Source organism: Podarcis filfolensis (assembly GCF_964270895.1).
Source record: "Podarcis filfolensis genome assembly, chromosome: 11".
Taxonomy (NCBI): domain Eukaryota; kingdom Metazoa; phylum Chordata; class Lepidosauria; order Squamata; family Lacertidae; genus Podarcis; species Podarcis filfolensis.
In genome coordinates, this window is record NC_139613.1 from 30,114,729 (window position 1) to 30,136,163 (window position 21,435).

Consider the following 21,435-nt stretch of genomic DNA (forward strand, 5'->3'; position numbering starts at 1 on the left):
TTGTTCTGGGTGACAGCACAGCCTTATTACTGGAAAAGATACCCAGAAACTGCAGAGGAGGGAGCAAAATATGCACACTGTCACTGCCAAGGAAGTAATGAAGGGTGAGAAGGCTCACATCCAGACACCCTTTATATAGCGCACATAACATCCCTATTTTCCAAACTGGCTTTATTTTTAATTGTGTTTCTTTAGTTCAATAAAATAGAGGCTTTATTATTTTCAGCTCCTCAATTTCCACAGCCCATCCCTTGCTCTATCATTTATTCTAAATGTGTACCCACACAGTAGAGCTTATTAGGTTGGATCTAAACTGTCCTAACCATGTCTACTCAGATGCATTCCTATTGAATTCAATGGGAATTATTTCCAGGTGTGGGGAAAGTGGTCCAGGAGATGCTTCCTCTCTCATAATATTAGACCTTGCGTCAAAGAGTGAGCTGGCAGTTGGAGTTAACTCTTTGTTAGCAAAAACACGATCTTCATAGATTTGGCTGAGTGTCAGGCCTAATAAGCACAGCAGCTGATCCCCAGCAGGTCTTACCCCACTGCCAAGACTGAAAGTCCCCACTTTCCCACTGCCATCTAAGTCCTATCCTCTCCAGAGCTTTTTCCAAGCAATCAGAGACTGCACCTGTGTGAAGCTTGTTGCTGGTCCCATTTCAGCCCTCTTCTGGTTCTGGGAGATGGAGGGGAAGGGAAGGGAAGTTGTTGCATCAGGAAGGAGGCACCTGTGACTATTCACCAGCCTGACTCATCACTGCCTCTTCACCTCCCTCCTCCGACTCACCTGCTTCAGTTTCTTCCTCTGATACTGGACTTCTCTCTGCCCAGACCCTCCCAGCTCACTAAGCCCGGTTTCCTCTTCAGCTTCTGACACATCCTTTCCCCAGTCTTCTCCTCCCCCCCCCCCGACTGCTCATCATTGTCCCACCACCACTGTCTGGGCTCTGAGTCTTCTTCCTTTGGTGTTTCCCTAGCTGGTTCCTCTCACCGTTCCTTTGCTTCCAACCTTGGGGTCATTCAACAAAGCTGAATGTTGGAAGATTAAGGATGGACAAAAGAAATAACTTCTTGACACAGCAAATATTTAAACTATGTAATTTGCTTCCACAGAAGTCATGATTAGGATTGCACTGCAAGTCACTCTTGCCACTGAGGTCAGTGCAAACTGTGACTAACATAGTCTGAATCCAACGCATGGTACGTTTTAATTTGTTATTTATTGAGCACACGTTAACACTAAAATACCCTGGGCATTATGATAAAGCCATCATTGTTCCACCATTTTCCCAGAGGCAGTCCAAGACATTTGAGAGGTGGCCATCCTTGAATCCTTGCAATGTTTCACAGGAAGCAAGAGAGCATGGAAGTGTTTATGAGACTTGTACCACAATATCACCAGTAACTTTGGGCGAAACCACTGGCTCCCACGTTGCTCCATTGGTGCTCCTGATAATATGGCCATCCACCCCAAGACACCTCCTAGATACCAGTGCATTTGGGCCATCCCCTATTTTCCAAAATATTAACCGTTTAACAACTGTAGCTGGTGTTAGGAGCATCCTGGTAGAGCATCAGGTTAATCTTGCTGATAATGTCCATCCAAACAAAGGCACCAGTCCTTCAAATTTCCCATTTACCTTACCAAATTCTGATGACTTTATTGCCAAGGCTTCAGCTTTGCTATTCACTCGGTCATGTATGCATATGTTTGTGCAGGTGAAAAAGAACTTGCAACCGCCTAACCCAAAATGCCCAAGTACAAAAAAAATCCCCAAATGTCTGACGATACTAAAGGAAGGAGGACTACACTGAAGAAGGACTTTGTAACAATGATTTTTATTAACAATCAAATAAAGGATTTGAACACAATGGGACATTACTGGAAAACATCTAAATATGTGAGCTGTACATTGTTACAGAAGTACAGAAGTATTCTGTTTCATATGCTTCTAAACATTAGAACTCTTCCACTGAACTCTGTCTCACAGTTCTGAACCCTGATCTATTCTGCAACAGCTACCATCCATCCCACACAACATAAGATATGTGAGAAATGGTGCCTAAAAATGGAAGGTTTTCCATATTTAATAGAAATTTGTACAGTACCCACCTTGATTCAGTAGCTCCTACATCTTTAATGTGAGCTGCTTGGAGTTTATGATGCCTTGACCTATTCTTTTCAATCTCTTGCCAAGACTTGGTCAGTACAATGGTCAGAGATGTGCACAATGGTCATGCTGTTTGTAACTGCACCAAATTCATGTGCTGGGTCTCTAAAACAATCCCAAGTGGATACAGCCATTAACAATGCTTTCTTACAAGTAAAACTGTTGGTAAAAGCCTAGACATTTTGGTCAATTTGAAGAAGACCCTTGTTCTCCTTGAACCTGTATGCTTTTTCACTGTTGAGAAAGGAAGACCCAACAACTGGAGTTTATACAGAGGAAGATTTGAGCAATATTCCTCTCTTTTCCCTTGTGGCTCCTCCAAAACCTAATTTGGGTACATATTAAGCATTTCTTCCAATTATTTCAGATTTTGAAGCCTGCTGCAGATCAACCGTACACGGTTTTCAACGTAGGACTGTTTTCATACCACGTGAATTTAGTATCGAAGAAGCAAACATGAAATAACATGGGTGGCTAATCCATACAGAGTCACTTGCTGATGTTGTTTAACATGAAGTCACCATAGTGACATGTTTGCAATGCAGTTACTATTACATACACTTGCCCTTTGAAATGGCAACACCACAGGGTGATCCATTGCACACTTGGTCAAGAAAAATCATTCCTAGTTTCTAATTGCACCTAGATCCTAGCATGCAGTATGCAATTAGCTTCCATTGCTTTTTATTTTATTTTATTCAAGAATTTGGCTGCCCACCAAAAAAGGTGCAGGCATGGGGTGAAGGTGTTACCAAACAGAGACAAAAGGACTGGCCCACAGGGTGCTTTGGAATGATGCCTTTGTTTACTTACTGCTCATATACACATTTTCCTTGGCGCGCTTTAATGAAAAAGGTATTAACAGACACTGTCCTGTTTATTGTTTATGTGTTGCAACCTCCCACATGTCCTGTCTCTCGGGCCATCGGCTGCAAAGAAGGTAGACAGGTTAACGGACGCTCCCTAGATCTAGTTGTCATGAGGATATTCCACATACAAAAATACTAATTTCAAAATATCATTTGAGCTTCTTTGCACAGAGATACAGAGGCATGGAAAGAACGAAGATGGACACAGGGAAGAAAATCAAACGGCAAGATGGAGAAGAAATGGCGGCACAGAAAAATGTCAGACCTCCTAAAAGGTAATGCACTGGCAACAGTTAAATAGAACTGTCTCCTTTTTTCCTGTGTGTGTGTGTGATGGATACTCCACCCCACCCCACCCGCCTCGGTGTCACAGGTATGATCCTTCAGGCAAGGCAAAACTGGATCTTTCTCTGTTCTCCAATGGTTGAGGGAGGGGCATTTCTTTACAAGCACTTCAAGAGAAAAGTGTTACAAGATGTTCCTCTGGGGCAGTCACACAGCTTTCCGATCCTGGATCCTTTCCGCACGGCACACTGCTCTCCAGCATCGCACTGTTGTTGAGAGTAACCAACAGTTAGACAAAGGAAGTTACCATGCAGAAGAACAAATGGCTAGAGTGCCATTTCTACTAATTTTTCAACACCCGAGCTTTACTTTTTGAGGATTTAAATATTCTGCTATCCCAATATCCTAACAGGAGAACGAATGAGTGGGAGAATTGGTTTGCTCAACTTCAGGTTGGGGGGCTTCCAGAATGGGGATTAATTTGCAAATGGGTCACTGACATCCTGCAGATAGGTCATTGGCAACAGGTCTTTGTTTTTTTGTTTTTTACTCATACAGATAAATTCAGATTAAATGGAGGAGAAGCCAGGCTTGCACTTTGAGGCCAATGATGATGTGTAGGTGCTGCAAAAATAACAAAACAACAACAAAACCAACACCTGCTTGCATGAGGAGTAGTGATCCCACAGTAAGCACCCATCTGGAAACACGGATACCAGTATTGGAGCATCTAGAAAACCACATTAAAATCTCTAGCCCTCATCAAAAAGCTCACAAGCATACTTCCCCTAGGGATATTTGTTGATTAATAATGGAAGCATGCAGTACAGTATTTGAATTAGCAATCCTGTACGTGTCAACTCAGAAGTAAGTCCCATTGTTTTCTGTGGTGCTTCCTTCCAGGTAAGTAATAAAAGATCACAAGCAAATAACTGTTTTGACCAACACACACATATTGCTGCCAAACATTTCAAGTACAGATCGAAAACTGAAACCCTACATATATGAGAATCTACTCAAAATTCAAACTGGAAATTTAAATATTGATAACATTAAGGAATTTTGTCTCCCGGTGCAATAGAAAGTAATCTTCTAATACCTTAATATAGCAAGGGGTAAGTGAAATCTAGTCCTCAGCTGAAATCAATGACCAGTTTCTTATCGGCTATTCGGAAGGAATTTTCTTTTTAACGTGCTCCAAGTTCCACATCAATTTTAGATTATAGGATATAACAAAATATGCAAAGAAACTAAGACTGCAACCTTCCACTTACACTCCATTTTGAAAAGAGGAAGCCTCTTGGATCTTCACCAGGATTTACTTCCAAAACTGGCTTCAAATTCAGTCATGTCTACTCAAAAGTCAATTTAATGGGATTTACTCCCAGGTCTGTGTAATCGGGGACTGCAGCCTTGTAATACCTAATGGATTAATACGGCAGGGAGAGCTCAGAACTCTTGAAATCACAGCAATTGCAAAAGTTCTGAGAGGTGTGGACTCCCAAGTCCCGATTTCAAATTAAGTGGGGGACGCCAGGATGAGAACCGAGCAACCAGGCTGAAGTCCGGAGGAATTGCTCAGTTTCCAGAATCCAGATTGACACTCCCAGCCCTGTCTTGACCACACACACACACACCCCGCCAGCCCTCTCCGGACAACTTTCTCCTTCGAAAGCTGCCCTTTCCCCTCTCAGCGCGATGGGATGGGAAGCCAACTCACCATGGGGACTTGGCCATACTTCTTCTCGTAATGCGGGAGCCGCTTGCTTTTCAGCTTCTCCAGAACTTCCTGCAGCGCCTCGATCTGCGGACACACAAAGCGCCCCGTCAGTGGATCGCTCAAGCAAACCTCGCAGGGCGGTGGGGCCCCTGCCTCTCTCGGACACGCGCTGCGCTGCCCGGGGGCACCACAAGATGGGACGCCCTCCTTGAGCGCCTTCCTCCTCGAGCTTCAGCTCCACCTCAGTCGCTAGATCACCTCCCTGCTCTTAACTGTGGCGAAGTTTCCCCGAGACTTCGACCTCTGCCGAGCAAAGGGAGCCATCCAGCTAAGCGAGAGATTTTACGCGCGATCCGAGCACGCTTTCTGGGTGGCCCCCGCCCTGCCCATGCACACCCTTCCCTGCTGTAGGACCTACCAGCTCCTTCTCGTGAGACGTGTCCTCCATCGTGGAGTAGATGTCCAAGCCTCGCGGCTGGAGCTCCGGCTCCTCCTGCCCTTTGACGCCCACCAGCAGCAGCACCGCGGCGCTCAGCAAAGCGAGCAGCCGGTAGCTCTCCATGGTGCTGAAATGAAAACGCTGCACCTCGCGGAGCCCTCTTTATACAGCTGGCTGGGGGCACCTGTTGACAGAACTGCTTGCTCTGCGATACGTCAGTCCTGGCGCGGGTGCTGATGTGTGTGTATGGGGTGGGGGTGGGGAGGCGGGGACTGCAAGGTGGATGACGGATGATTTGGGCGATTAGCTCAATTTCCTCCAGGGTGGACGGGAGCAAGAAGAAGACGCAAGACAAAAAGAAAAGTGGGGGGAGGAAGGGTGCACTTCGGGTAAAGCGCAGTGACGGAGACAGAAACAATTCTTATTTCTAATGCAACGTGTTCCTCATGGACATGAGTATGATCCAACTTAGTATCACTGTACATGGTCAGAAGGTACCTGGGAGCGTCTAAAATGTTGACATATAATATCTGTATTTTTTTATTATGTTGTCATTACACAAAAGAAGTCTCCAAACAACATAAAACGCAAAACTAATTAAACCAGTTAGGAACCAGATAACAAGAAGGAAACAAAACACAGTGAACAAAATTTCTCATCCCAGTAGTCCTATGAAAATGATAGCCCCAGACCAAAAGCTGAGCACCACAAAAGAGGCTTGATCATACTGAAGTATATGGGCAAAAGAAATGCCTTAGCCGGGCATCAAAAAGCTGATAATGAGGGCACCAGACATGTTGCCCCAGAGAAAACATATAAGAAAGCAGTTGACTGAACATAGGAAGCAGTTCCTTCGTGCCAATTCAGATCATTGGTCCTTCCTCTCCATTTTATGTAGCTATTCAGGAATGTGGGAAAGCTGGTTAATGTTGGATGTAATCTGAATGTTACCTTTGTAGATTGTGGGAATGTGGGAAATGCTGGTTAATGTTGAATGTAATCTGAATGTTACCTTTGTAGATTGTCACTCTCATGGATGGCTCCCATGTTATGGCACTAAGGCTCAATGTTCCACATCATGTTGCTCATGGTTCTGCTCCTGCCTCCTTTCCTAGTGTCAGGGCTGCTGACACCGGCAGGCGAAATATCCATATGATTCCAATAATGAATGTGGTGCAGAACTCAAAATGATGCCAGTAGAGCACAGGAACCAACTAGAAGAGGCAGCAACCACAGCACAAAGACCACATTTCAACCAGTCCTGAATTTACACAAGAGGATGGAGGGAGGATGAATAACTTTGCAGTCTACATTATGCAGCTGTCATTATGCCAAGGAAAATGGTCATGGTGGCTCTAGGCTTTCAGTCTAACATTTCTCTTGTTACAAATGAAAACTGTAAGTGCTACTGAGCAGTCTGTATCCTGCATGTTTATAATATGTCGTTTAAAATGGATTTTGGTGTAGGTCAGGGATAGGGAGGCTGTGGTCAGATATTTTTGGACTCCAACTCTCACCAACCCCAGCCTACATAGTCCATGATCAGAAATTTTATTATTATCATTATTAAACAAATTTATAAACAGCTTCATGGCATAAAGCCATCAAAGTCATGTCCAGGGTAAAAACAAAGTAAAACACAGAAGCACAATCTCCAAGAACGAGAAAATCAGTCCAACAAATTCTGTAACAATAAAACTATCCATACAAAACTCAAAAAACAACAAAAACATTTCATGAAATGTAAAATTGATTTTTCAGTAAATGACTGAGTTACACTTCAGGGAAAGCTTTTGTAAACAAAGCTGTCTTTTGTAAGCATCTAAATAGAAGAGAAGAAGAGTTTGGACTTGATATCCTGCCTTTCACTCCCCTTAAGGAGTCTCAAAGCAGCTAACAATCTCCTTTCCCTTCCTTCCCCGCAAGAAACACTCTGTGAGGTGAGTGAGGCTGAGAGACTTCAGAGAAGTGTGACTGGCCCAAGGTCACCCAGCAGCTGCATGTGGAAGAGCAGGGAAGCAAACCCAGTTCGCCAGGTTACGAGTCCACCACTCTTAACCACTATCACCAAGCTAGGCCCATGACTTCTGCTGAGAGTTGTACTCCACTTTTGGAAGGACACACGTTTCCAATCGTTTTGGATTGTTGGTTATACAATTTATAAAACAGGATAGAGTTGAGGTGGTGTAGGTAAGCTGCTTTAAGGCTTGGTTGTGAATGTAACATTTAGAAACTGCAATGACTGCTCAACTATGGACTTCAAAATAAATTGCTATTATAGATTAGGTCTCACTTATCTCATTAACCGTGTAATGCTAAGTAATTTTAAAACAAGCACTTAAATCACATCTCACTTACATGACTCACACAAAATAACCAGTTCTATCAAGAACTGCCCATGTTCTTAGGCAGTGCTATTTTTCTAGAAAAAGAGGTGCCAGAACTCAGCCTGAATGTCTCCCTTGTTCTCTGATAATGGCAATGGCTCCCATCTGAGGTGCCGGAACTGAGTTCCAGTGAGTTCCAGCTGAAAAACAGCCCTGAGTTTTAGACTCTCATGTGCAGATGCAACTTGGGATGTATTCAGCTAAGTCCTACTTGAGTAGGGCATTGAAATAAATTATTTAAGTTAGCCACAACTAACAAGACTATTAATTTTAATGGGTCCACTCTATGACCCTATGATACTATCCCTTGTACTCTCCCCCAGAGGAATTGCTTCTGTTCCTCTACCATAGCAGGCCTAGCTCCTTAATAATTTTAATGCACTCTCAATGAATAAAACCAAATGTTACCTAATATACATAATTTTATTTGTATGCCACCTTCCCATAGCTAAAGTCATGCTCAAGGCAACTTGCAACAGGAAAATAATTACATAACTAACAAAAGTAGTCATAAACAATTAAAATATCAAAAAGTACATAACCAAATTGAACAATTTCCACATAAACCATAGTATAAAGATATAAAAAATACTATCAATAACAACCCCCTCCTCCCTGCAAAAAAACCCTAAACAAAACCCCAGCGTGAGAGTCAAGACTACATATGTTTATGACAACAACACAGTGAAAATTAATAATTTCCTACATCTTATAATAAGCAACCAGGAGGTAACATTTGCAAGGTATGAAGTCTGTAGAAATGCATCCTTTTTCATTATCTACATCTCAAGATTATTGATGAATTATTCCCAGCTCAAGAAGGGATTTAATTACCACTCTCTGTGGGAACCTTGGCAAGCTAAGGATGTAATTCTGCAGCAAAGGCCTGGGGTCAGAAAGTAGTCTTCCCACTCCCTGTAACTAAAGGACAAGTACCGGTAATCTGGCAAATAGTTCTATGAGGCCTTGTCTGCAGCCCAGAAGAAAGTGCTTATAATAGGAAAGATGACCCAATTCTATGTGCTGGTTTTGACCTATGAAGTCTTATGTGGTTCAGGACCCCAATAGAAAGGACCACCTCTCACCATAAGAACCAACATATTTTTAATATATCTTAGTCTCTAGGTTGATGAATTTCTTTTATACTGTTAGCCACCTTGAGCGATATTCTGTTGGATAGGTGAGATATAAATATTCAGAATAAAATAAAATAAATCAGCATATTGCTGATACTCCCGCCAAATTTCCTGATGAGAGCAGCCGGTGGCTTCAGAAAGATATCAAATAGCATGGGAGACAAGATGGAACCCTGTTCAGCACTACAGGACAGCTCCCATGGCACTCAGAGTTGCCTTTCTATAACGACTTTCATACTGGGAAGTAGGATCAGAAGCACTGAAGTGTTGTGCCCCCAAGTCCCACCTCGCTAAGCCTTTCCAGAAGTTACTATGGTCAATTGTACTGAAAATTGCCGAGAAGTCAAGAACAAGCAGGGCCACACTCCCACATCTTTCTCGTAACAAATGTCATCAACCAAGGGTAACCAAGGCTGTTTCAGTGCCATGACCATCCATTCCTGAAGCCAGAATGAAATGGATCCAGATAATAGGTCTCCTCCAACCATACCAGAAGCTACACCGCCAGCACCCTCTCAAACACCTTGCCTCTAAAAAGGATATTCACCACTAAGAAATAGCTGTAGTAAATAGTTGTAGTAAGTAGAAGTTACACTTCTTGGTCAAAGCAAGGAGAGTAGGCATCACTGCCTCCTTCAAGGCAGTTGGTACCTCCCTGTCCTCCTATTTGTTGCCATCCATCTGTCTCAGGAGACAATGGAAGACTGCACCATTTGGGGTGAAGTCAAACAGTTGGAGAGGTACAGCACCTGCTGTGGCTCTAGAGACCAAGATGCAACTGGGACAGATCAAGGCACCTGGTTATGCTGCAGGAGATGCTCCATGGCATTTCTTTTCTTGGCTCTCCTCCCCGTAGTCATACCTCCTCTTGTCACTGCTGTAGATACAGAACCTGACAGTAATCTGTTGAGAACTACACTTGCCCCACAGTACACAGCAGGGAGATTTCATTGCAACTGTTAGTGATGGTGGTCACCTTTGTTCATGTATGGAGGGTCACAATGCCTTGTTCTGAACACCGCAAGAGGAGACTGTAGAGGTGTATCATGAGGGAGGAATTGAGTTTTCAGCACTTCTGTTGAAATTCCATCCTGTCCTGGGGTTTCACAACATGCCTGCTGAGGTCCAGCGCCAAGGGCCTTCTGGTGGTTCCCTCGCTGCGAGAAGTGAGATTACAGGGAACCAGGCAGAGCGCCTTCTCGGTAGTGGCGCCTGCCCTGTGGAAATCCCTCCCAGCAGATGTCAAGGCAATAAACAACTATTTTACTTTTAAAAGACAACTGAAGGAGGCCCTGTTTAGGGGAGTTTTTAATGTCTGACACTGTATTGTTTTTAATATTCAGTTGGAAGCCGCCCAGAGTGGCTGCGGAAACCTAGCCAGATGGACGGGGTATAAATAAATTGTTGTTGTTGTTATGCCTGAAAGTTGATGGTGTTCCTCAGCTTGTCAAGGGAAGGACATCTAGCTCTTCCAAGACAGGCAGAGTCTGGCTGCTGTTGATTGCTGTGTCAGAGACCATGTTTCCCCAGGAGTACCGTTCTTGATAGTGCTCTGCCCATCACTTCATCTGCTTGCTGTGGTCTGTGATGCTCTCTCCCAACAAGGTTTACAGCAGTGCAGTTTTCCTGATTGTTGGCTCAAAGGCTTTCTTCATGCCTTCACATATTTTGCGAGTGTTGCCAATGTCAGCAGGAGTTGAATGCTCTGACCCAGCTTTAGCCAGAAGTCATTGGCATATCATCCGGCAATCCACTGGGCATTACTCCTTGCCTTTCTCAGTGCAGCAAGCATATTTCCACAGGGCACACTTTTGCCTTCCAAAGAAACATTAATTATTTGAGTATGTAACTTGGGGAGAATTACAATTAGATAACAATGTAGTAAATCTAGTTTCATTTAAATTATGCTTGAACACATTTGGACTAACAGCCGCGTCTTGGAACAGATTGCCTTGCTATGGACTGTGCTATGGAGTAAGATACAAGGTTAAAAAATGCCAAGAATCAAGCAGCTCCCATTGGTTTTAGTGTATTATCTCAAATTCCTCCCGTAAAGGCAATTAATCTTTGCTGGAGTCAAGTCTTTTCTGCTATTAAATGCTGTGGGTGAGATCCAACATAGTGGAAGCAGGTGTTTATTTATACAGGGTGGGGCTTCTTCTTTCTCTCCTCCCACCAGAATAATTTGGGAGGGGCACATGGGGGCTGGCAGAGGGGGGAGAAACTGCAATTCCCATTGTGCAAGCATATTTCCATTGGGCAAGTGGCAAGACGTCACTGAATGTCACCCTGTACATTACAGGTGGGGCACCAAAGGAGGAGAGTAACATTGGGGACAAAATAACATTTGCGAGAGAAATATGACTGTACAGCAAAATAAGATATATGGCTTTGTTCTTTCTTACCTACTCATTATTACTCACTGTTAATTATAGCTCATTTTAGTTAACTGAAATATATAAAGGTGTGTGTGATGCCTGGCTATTTAAATTAAATTAATGAAGATGTATGAGCTGCCTGGCTTCTGAATCACTTATAAGCCTTAGATTCAAATTTGAATGTTATGGGGAAGATACATGTGAATCCAATTTCAATTATTTAATAAACTGTTCCCTTTTTTTTTTTTTTACAAAAATGCCACAATTACCTGTCTAATTACTAGAGCAATATCATATGAAGCCTGATTTCAATATGCATAACAATAAAACCCAACTACAGTATTGAACAAAACTTTATTTGATATACTGATTCTTTTAGTCCATTTTATTTTTTGATTTGTTAATTAAAATCATGTTAATAATCCAGAGGTGCCACTGCCAGACCATCCAAATCACATTCGGAAAACTCCAAACTCTGTCTTCTGGGTGGGCGCATTGAGTGCAGCACTCAGGCTGAGACCCAAAACCAGTCTTGTATCAGCCGGGTCAATAATTCCATCATCCCACAGACTGAGAAATAAAAAGCAAAAATAAACGGTTACATTTTTAATGCAAGTGACACAGAAAGCTATTTCAGTTTAATAAGCAATAAATGGAACCTTTAGCATAGTACCCAACTACATTTTGCTAGTAGTAGCATTTAAGTGACACTACTATATGGGCAGTAGACTATAGTAGAATCTGCACTGTGCCATGTGGCTCCCACATACGTAGCTTTGCTACATTTAAAGGCCACAGCATCCCAATGGATTCTATTCAGTTATGATTCCATCCTGAGACTGCTATAGATCCTGTCAGTCATTCAATATTTAACCAATATTTCCATTAGAAAAACCAAAAGTGACAACTATGTAACAGAGGAGAATGCAACTTTTCCATATTCAAACTACAATGGAATAACAACAACAACAACAACAACAACAACAACAACAACAACCCTATCAACATAAAGGCTAAAGGTGTGCAGTGACCACAACATTCACCTGTATCTGCAGAATGTGTAAATAGCACATTTCAGATCTGTTTTGATTTGTTATTCAGGCCAAAATCTGAACTTTTAAATCTGAAGCTGTTTCACCACCACTGTCTGTAAGAGGAAAATCCAAAATGGGGTACAACTTTTATTTTCCACATGTGGATGAAATCTGCATGCAAAGAAGCCCCTCTTTTAGAGGATAAAGCCTTCTGAATTTCAGGCAGACCTATCCAGGAGCTTCCATACAGGGAACCTTCTAAAGGAAAAGTCTCTACATTTTTAGTTTCGTGCAAGAATTGGATGCGAATCACAGGCATGGTCACCCCTTCTGACAACTATACAGTGGTGCCCCGCAAGATGAATGCCTCGCAAAACGAAAAACGCGCAAGACAAAAGGGTTTTTCGGTTTTTGCGTCGCTTCGCTAGACGATTTTCCCTATGGGCTTGCTTCGCAAGACGTTTCGTCTTGCGAGTTCTTGCGAGTTTGTTTCCTTTTTCTTAAAGCCGCTAAGCCGTTAATAGCCGCTAAGCTGCTAAGCCGTTAATAGCCGCTAAGCCACTAAGCCGCTAATAGCCGCTAATAGCCGTGCTTCGCAAGACGAAAAAACCGCAAGACGAAGAAACTCACGGAACGGATTAATTTCGTCTTGCGAGGCACCACTGTACTCTAAACACACACACACACGTAACAAGAATCTCAAAGCGGTTAACACAAAACAATAGGGCGTTATATAAATTCAATAATAATAATAATAATAATAATAATAATAATAATAATAATAAAAAATAATTCAACAGAATTTAAACAAAACTATTTAGTTTTGTATTAAGCTATCCCACACATATAGAGCACAATCCAAAGAAACACTTTCAAGTCTCCTCCAGCATGTACACATGTGCACACACACACACACACACTTTTACAATATCTGTTCTCTAAAGAGGAAATGTAAATTATGACTAATTACTGGGCTTAAATGTCAACTAAATATGGTTTTCGTATTCAACTCAAAGATAGAGAAAGTGGTGAGACATTTCTTTGTAATGCTCTGCCAACAATCATTTCATTAATCTTCTTTGTTGAAGAATGGAAACTAATGGAAACTAATCCAAGTCATAACAAATTGCCTTAAAGCAATGGATTCAAAACTAAAAAAAGGTAACAAAAGCACTCTATCCCAATGCTGAGTACATCCATTCATTTAAATTTTAGATTTATGTCGAGTGTGTGGAAGCCAGTAGGTACTAGCCAGTTGCAAAGTCAATTAAAAAACTGATCATACAGATCGCTCAAGTAATTTTATTTGATTATTATTTTAGGGGGCAGGAAATAAGAGAGAGCAGGCCATCTGGAAAACAAGTGCTTTAGAACATTCATCTGCGAATAAGCAGTCGGAACTGAATGGTTAGAATAGGGTATTTTCCTCTGGCTAAAGAACCAAGCCTTCAACTGTTTATTGTCTGAAGATTATGTTTTTAAATCTAATTATGCAGAAAACGTGCAGCCCGCTTCCGGAGTGTTAATATTCCTAAAGAACAGGACAAACCAAACTTCATTTGTACATGAAAACATACTTATGGCAGCCTAACCCCGTCAGGTCTTGGAGATGGCCTTGGTTTGCTTTTGCCTGTTACACTTACAATCATAACAGCTGTTCTTTGACCTTTTTCAAGCTCCTTAAAAGATTATTCAAACTTAGCATTACTAGATGTGAGATTTCCAAGCAGCATGCTCTCTCTGTTGTAATGTGCTACTGCATCTTAAGCAGCACTAGTGTATGGTTGGGAATAATTGAGACCTACTTTGGATGGGGTTGAACAATACTCTTAAGAACTAGGGTCGCGGTTTGGGAGTGTGCATGGATCCAGTTTTGTTTTGCTCTAAATGTCTAAGGTGTGTCTAGGACCAGGACTGCTTTTGCAGATCTGGCTGTTCTTACACATTGATTGGTAACATGTCTTGGTGAATTATGTACCATCTAAATTGGTCCCTGGTCCATCTCCAAGCCCAATTCAGAATGCTGGCTATGACCTTTAAAGCCTTCAATTGTTTGGGATCAGGATACTTAAAATGCAATCGTCCCACGATCCTATCCTTCTGCTCAGGTTTTCAATAGAGGACCTGCTACAAATTTCACCACCACCTGAACAGTTGGTGGGTATGACGCACATCTCATTCATGATTCCAAGACTGTGAATTGCCCTGGGAAGCTTGGCTGGCTCTTTCTTGATGATGGTTCTAGACTCCTTATAAAAACCATATTGTTCAAGGATGCTTTTGGCATAGTCACTTCTGCCTGGTAGTTTTAAGAACTTTAAAAAACCTGCTTTGCCCTGTACTTTTCATTTGAATTTTCAATTACACTTTATTCTTCTGGCTTTAACCTCACTACAGCCTCTTGGGGCTATAGAAGCCAAAGATGAATTCCTCTTTCAGGATTAAAAAAAAACACATTTTGATATTCTAGACAATGTATCAAAATTAAATGAAAACACTGACCATATTCTAAGAAAATCTTAGTTACAGGTAGGTAGCCGTGTTGGTCTGCCGTAGTCGAAACAAAATGAAAAAATTCCTTCCAGTAGCACCTTAGAGACCAACTAAGTTTGTTATTGGTATGAGCTTTCGTGTGCATGTACACTTCTTCAGAAAACCTTATTGGCCCAAGTCTGGCCTTTAAGAAAAAGCACTATAACAAGGAAAATATCTGTCTATCTTTAAATCTGTAGAACACAATTTTGATATGGCAAATAGAATTTTTATTGGCAACTTGAAAGATTTTTCACCGTAAGATAAAAGATTACTTTCTCCAAATCACTGTGGCTTCCTATCTTTGTTTAGTGAAAACTGCCTTCTGTAACAGGACAAAGCATTAATTATTGAGGAACCCATCAAACCCCATGGCGAGACCATGAATCATATCTCTGCTTGTAAAAAATTCATAACAGGGCCTCTGCAAGAAAAAGAGGCTTGGGAAGAAAGCTGCTCATGTCATTTGTTACAAGGTAAACTGATTAAACTCCTTTTAGAGACCTGAAAGCAGATTAATCTAGCTCATTAAAAAGATGTCTGGCTAATGACTCTTGGTAATTAAGACCTCTGCATGTGAAAGGTTCTAGTCAGGCACGTTTGATGAGAAAATACAACTATGGAGCAGACTACTGACATCCTGTACATAGAATGAGATATAATTTATATGCAGAGCTAATAAAGAAATGTGCCTCCATTTTTTAAAAATGCACTGTTCTGCCTCCTTAGTCCCAATTTTATAGTACAAAGATCACAGTGCAAATATAAACATCACAGTGTGCATACAGAGTGATTTGCAAAATAATATATACACACAGGCATGCAGCACACTGTCACTGTTAATACCACCAATAACCCGCTGAAGAAGTGATGGGGAGACTGGAATCTGCCTCCCCAAAATCCCCAACAAATAAGCAGAAATGTCATTTGTTGGGTGCTATGCACAGAATTCAAATCCACTGACTGGGATCTATGAAAGCAGTTGCAGGGAGCTAGATCCAGAGACTCAGGCACAGGAATCATGACTAAAGCTCCCTTAAGCATGCACTGCTCCTAACCCAGAAGATGGTCCAGCAAAAACCAAATTGGCCTTGCTCTCTGAGGGTCTCGATCCAAAAATGTCACTGGATCCACTACTGGAGATTTACACAGATCCTGGCAATTTGTCCAAGATTCAGATACTTGGCCTTATACTAATATCAATAAAAATTCCTTTTATTTGACTTTGTAATCTAGCATTCTCTTAATGTCTTTTATAGAAATCACAATTTGTGTCACAAATTCAATGAGAAAACTTTTTGTTGATGTCAAAAAGAACTGGATTTGTATATTGATATTGCAGCTCTGAGGGAAATAATCTTGTTCTTATGAAACAAACAGTACTTCCTAAGCATATAGCAAGCCAGAGCAGCAGCAAAATGCCACACAGGCACTAATAGTAGCCAGGGTGGATCAAAGGAGTCAGTGGTGGATCGGAAAATAAAAAGGGAGTTTACAGGAGGAGCTTCCCTTTTTTGCCTCATTGTAGTTCTGACACCCCTGTAGCACAGACTTTCGAGACAATGATGGCTTTTCCTCTTGAATTTAAGCATACAGACTTTTACCCACTAGAAACACCAGGATTAATTTAGTCAAGGGGAAATATTTCCACTTCCACTTGGTGGATGTATATTTCAATGCTTAGGGTATAAAGTACTGTACATATAATTTGTGTGCACAAAACAAGCTTTTGGAGCTCTTGCTACCAATTATTGCATGCAGGTGGTGCTGCAGTCTAAGCCACTGAGCCTCTTGAGCTTGCTGATCAGAAGGTCAGCAGTTCAAATCCGTGCGACGGGCGAGTTCCCATTGCTCTGTCCCAGCTTCTGCCAACTTAGCAGTTTGAAAGCATACCAGTGCAAGTAGATAAATAGGTACCGCTGCGGCAGGAAGGTAAACAGCGTTTCCGTGCGCTATGGTTTCCGTCACGGTGTTCCATTGTGCCAATAGCGGTTTAGTCATGCTGGCCACATGACCTGGAAAGTTGTCTGTGGACAAACACTGGCTCCCTTGGCCTGAAAAGTGAGATGAGCGCCGTACCCCATAGTCGCCTTTGACTGGACTTAACTGTCCAGGGGTCCTTTACCTTTTACCACCTAAAACACTGCTTATGACAAGCAGGGGATCATTAGCGGTACCTTCAACAAAGTTCAAGAAGCTGAATTGGAAAAGGGAATCTAGAATGCCCAATTATATCAGTGGATACGAACGATCAGGAAATTCTATGCAATCACAGTTGTGCCCTTATGTAAGTCCTATTCCTTTCAATGAGGCTGCATATGAAATGTTCTTAGTAGATCCTATTTTTCCAAGTACTTTAGCAATGCAGCAATTTAATGATGGATCTGAAGAGCACTAGAGATACTTTATTACTGAAAAGGTCAACTGCATAGGTGGAGGCGGACCAAACATGTCTGAAATGTTCTCTCATGAAGATCTCAAATTTAGAAGCAAAGAATGATGGAATGCCTCTAATTTTTAGCCTTTTCATCACAATTACTGAACATTTCTTATTAGAGACAAGTTTAAAAGTTAAAATAACCTTTGTACAACCAATAACTAATTGACTGCTTACAAGATCATCCGCTGAAAGGCAGATGTTTCTTGTATCACAACTAGGCACATACTGCATGCTTAAAAATCCAATTATTTTCCAGGCCTTTAACACATATAAAAATTATAAAGGGCCTCCAGTTATTAGATCCAAGAAGAGAACACAGAGAGGGGGGAAATACCTCCAAATTAAGGATTTGGTTTAAGCACATACAGTCTGATGATAATTTCTTTAATGTAATTAGTTCAATGAGAAGTTTTCTTGACTGCAGTATAATCCAATAATAAAAGATGAAAATACATGTATTTATTTGTCCCTTCTGGCCTGGGGAGACATATGAAATTCTGTGACAGCTAGACAAAGCCAGGTCCTCAAGCGGTTTAACCACACGTATTTTTGCAACTGAGATGAATCACCCAGATTCGTATTTATTGCTAAGGCCAATCTATATCAAAGACCATGAATTTCCAGTTGACAGCAAGGAGTACAAGATAGGCTACTACTATATAGATAAGTCTGTGAGAACTGAGTAATTCACAAACGCTGGATGCATTTGGACGTTAATGCTAAAACCATGGTTTAGCATTCTGAGAACAAATTGTAGTGAACCTCAGGATTACAAGCTCTTTTCTTCCTCTGGAATGGCCAATAGATAGGAAATTACTGCTTTAGTATAACTGCGCTTTAGCCTATCATCTGAACCCTGCAAAACTACAGTCAATGTTGACTGTGGTTTGAATAAGCTGGTTTACGGCAACCAGGTATATTTAACATTAGTCACAGTTTGTCTGGGTTCAGACAACATGGCAAGCTGTGAGCTTAACCTCTTTGCAGTTATTTGGGATCAGGAGAGGGGAAGATGGGAGCAAGCAAGCCCTGCAAGGCTCATTGCGGTTTGTTCTCATAATGCTAAACAATGGCTTAGCGACAACATGCAACACAACCTGCTATGTCAACTCTCAAGAAAAAAGATTGCCCCAGGTTGTTGCAATTGTTTGGTGTTGGCAGTAGGACAATGAATAATAGACAGTGAAGTTTTGTGTTTAAACTCACACTTACTAACACCTTTTAATAAATCTGACTGATCAGATTTACAAGGTGGTAATTCAAATGCAAGTAAAATATATCCTCTGTGGTAAACAGTTTCATTTGCTTTTTGGAAGATAAAAGCTCTAGCATTCTTCAAATGCGTTTCTTGAATTATCACAAGAAAGATGTGGCTTGCTACTATTACTAAATAAAAACTTTTAAATAACATAATAAACATACACTCTGCTTTAGTAATTTTAAGAGAGATGCTGGCTGCCCTCATGCCTAGTAAAAAACAAAATGATCCATGTAAATTTATCTCTAGCAGATCATGAAAAGCCAGTTTCAGCTAGTAAATAAGAGTACTCAGCTTGATCCTTGGTTATCAGACTTCACATCCCCCTCAGGCAGTGGCAGAGCAGGCGGGGGCTGGCGCGCATCCTGGGGGCGTGGTGCCCAGCGCGGGCAGGGGAGGCAGCCGTGATGGCACTCCACCGAGACGTACTGCCAGGGGCACTTCCTCCGCCAGTGCTCTCAGGTACGTGGAATAGCCTTAACTAGAGTTATTATATTTGAACTTCAGTATTTCATCTGTTAGGGACGCGGGTGGCGCTGTGGGTTAAACCACAGAGCCTAGGACTTGCCAATCGGAAGGTCAGCAGTTCGAATCCCCACGACGGGGGGAGCTCCCGTTGCTCGGTCCCTGCTCCTGCCAACCTAGCAGTTCGAAAGCACATCAAAGTGCAAGTAGATAAATAGGTACCGCTCTGGCGGGAAGGTAAACGGCGTTTCCGTGTGCTGCTCTGGTTTGCCAGAAGCAGCTTAGTCATGCTGGCCACATGACTCGGAAGCTGTACACCGGCTCCCTCGGCCAATAAAGCAAGATGAGCGCCGCAACCCCAGAGTCGGTCACAACTGGACCTAATGGTCAGGGGTCCCTTTACCTTTACCTTTATTTCATCTGTTAAATCGGAGTGTTGATTATTTACCAATTTTGTGGGTGCACAGGACTGAACACTTTGCACATTAACAATGTTTAATAAATAGTTGATAATAAAGGGCCTGATCCAATCAAGTCTCTGTTCCGCTAATGGAAGGGTAATGCATTACCTATCTGACCCATGTGACAATCCAACATCTTTGCAGCTTAAGCTTTAGCATAGCCACCACCATGGGGTTGTGGTGGCGGTGGGAGGGTGGAAGCAAAACACCGTAGCATGTTAAACTATAAACTATATGTTACCGTGCACTAGAGTAGTAGGGACTGCCTTCCTCTTCAAACCTCCGGATAATTGGCTCTTTGAGAGTTTTTTCCTCCTCTTCAGTTAGCTAGTGGATTGATATGGAAAGAAAGTAGGATTTTAGTCTGCAAGAGCTACACTTTTATATATTAAGAAGTGATATTGCACACTGGTTGCATAAGACCATAGGTTAGCATGACAAGAACAAGAACCAGAAAGCTTCAATCTCACATCTCTCTCCTTGCCCCATTCCCAGATTTACACCTGTCTTCTTACCCATGTCAATAACAAAAAACACTTACCTGCTTCCCTTCCCTTGCTTTTCGGTCCTTGGCTATTGTAGCCAAAACCATTGCAGCTTGCTCTCCTCCCATAACTGAGATCCGAGCATTTGGCCACATAAAAAGGAATCTGGGACTGAAAAAGATAAAGCAAACTAACACAGGGCACAAATCTCCTGGTTTTCCCCCATATTCTCTACTCCAGAATTATTCTAATTTTATTTTATGTTTGAGGGGCATAGGGAGAGGAAGGGTTTCAAAGACCTGCTCCATCATGTACCTAAACTTCCTTACTGTCATTGTGATTTGCATAATATGAAAGCTGAAAAGATCCACCATTTTCCTTAACCATGCCATTTATTTAATTCATTTAGTAGAGTTGTTATACCGCTTAATTATCCATAAACTCTAAGTTATTGATACCTGCAATGAGCATCAAAATTTTCATCAAGTTTTTCTAGCTATAAAGAAGGGGTATTTTAGTTTCTGTGCCAGGATACTGCAACATTACACATATAAAGTGACATGAGCACCGTGTAACTGGGACGACCAAGGGATCTAATACAATGAGTAGGACATGCAAATGTATGCATTCACTAATTCACCTGTGTAAGGTGAATAAACACAGGTAGTATAGTCTGCCTTAGCCACAACTGCATTTAACAGTTAACTAATTCTAGGCACATGCTTACCTATATGCTCTTCCACACATCCCATAATTTCCAGCACCATAGGAACCTCCAATTAGTACTGTTATTTTAGGCACATTGGCACATGCTACAGCAGTTACCATCTTGGCTCCATCTTTTGCTATTCCACCAGCTTCATAATCCTTACCAACCATGAAACCTAGTGAATTATAAAAGCAGCAAGATCAATGTCAACCAATTTTGCAAAGCAATCTTACTGGTCCATTACAGAGGGGGTGGGGAGAGAATCCAAAAGCAACAGTAAGGTAACAGCTTTACTGGGCCCACCCCAACTAAAACACAACATAAATAGCTTCCTGGCTGCTTTACGAAGTTGGTTTTCATAAAGGTATTAATCTATTCTTACTTTAAGATTAACAGTCATTGCTGATTGTACACCTTCAGGATAGGGCTTCTTGTTCTTAATTTCAGTCATTATATACTGCTTAGATTTTAAGACACTTTAATAACACTTTACTTAATGTCAGCTCTATAGCCCTCCTAAAAAAACAAATAAAGGTTATAAATAATGGATAGGAATATATTTATTACTACTACGTATTTAGTTGCCCGAGGGCTATGCAATGAATCTGCAGCTCCAAATAATTTATTTCCCCTGAAATTCAGCTACATAAATCATAATGAGTC

General features: G+C 41.7%; 2 protein-coding genes across 4 annotated transcripts in view; both read right to left on the bottom strand.

Annotated features, from left to right (window-relative positions):
- Nucleotides 1-1,823: 1,823 nt before the first annotated feature.
- Nucleotides 1,824-5,997, bottom strand: CARTPT (CART prepropeptide). Its single transcript, XM_083577295.1, has 3 exons — nucleotides 5,467-5,997; nucleotides 5,049-5,132; nucleotides 1,824-3,594 (listed from the first exon to the last, which is right to left on the bottom strand). The coding sequence occupies exons 1-3, from the start codon at nucleotides 5,608-5,610 to the stop codon at nucleotides 3,487-3,489; spliced, it is 336 nt and encodes a 111-aa protein (XP_083433421.1). The 5' UTR covers nucleotides 5,611-5,997; the 3' UTR covers nucleotides 1,824-3,486.
- A 5,726-nt stretch (nucleotides 5,998-11,723) lies between these two features.
- The window catches only part of MCCC2 (methylcrotonyl-CoA carboxylase subunit 2), a 42,013-nt gene continuing 32,301 nt past the window's right edge, over nucleotides 11,724-21,435 (bottom strand). Inside the window, exons 14-18 of one of the 3 annotated variants that reach the window (XR_014540030.1) lie at nucleotides 20,791-20,947; nucleotides 20,120-20,234; nucleotides 16,656-19,905; nucleotides 13,083-16,610; nucleotides 11,724-12,759 (exon numbers count right to left, since the gene is read on the bottom strand). Coding sequence is in view for 1 of the 3 variants with exons in the window: in XM_083577396.1 (XP_083433522.1) it covers nucleotides 11,841-11,958; nucleotides 19,820-19,905; nucleotides 20,120-20,234; nucleotides 20,791-20,947 (476 nt within the window). In the remaining 2 variants the exon portion in view is untranslated. Of the gene's footprint in view, nucleotides 12,760-13,082; nucleotides 19,906-20,119; nucleotides 20,235-20,790; nucleotides 20,948-21,435 lie in introns of all 3 variants that reach the window. The other 2 variants (XR_014540031.1, XM_083577396.1) reach the window with 2 other exon arrangements.

Bases quoted from the DNA above. Each gene is read 5' to 3' on its own strand.
- CARTPT (XM_083577295.1), bottom strand. From the start codon at position 5,610: ATGGAGAGCTACCGGCTGCTCGCTTTGCTGAGCGCCGCGGTGCTGCTG. The intron at 5,133-5,466 runs GTAGGTCCTACA...GTGTGTCCGCAG, and splicing joins CGTCTCACGAGAAGGAGCTG to ATCGAGGCGCTGCAGGAAGT. The intron at 3,595-5,048 runs GTGAGTTGGCTT...TCTCAACAACAG, and splicing joins AGTATGGCCAAGTCCCCATG to TGCGATGCTGGAGAGCAGTG.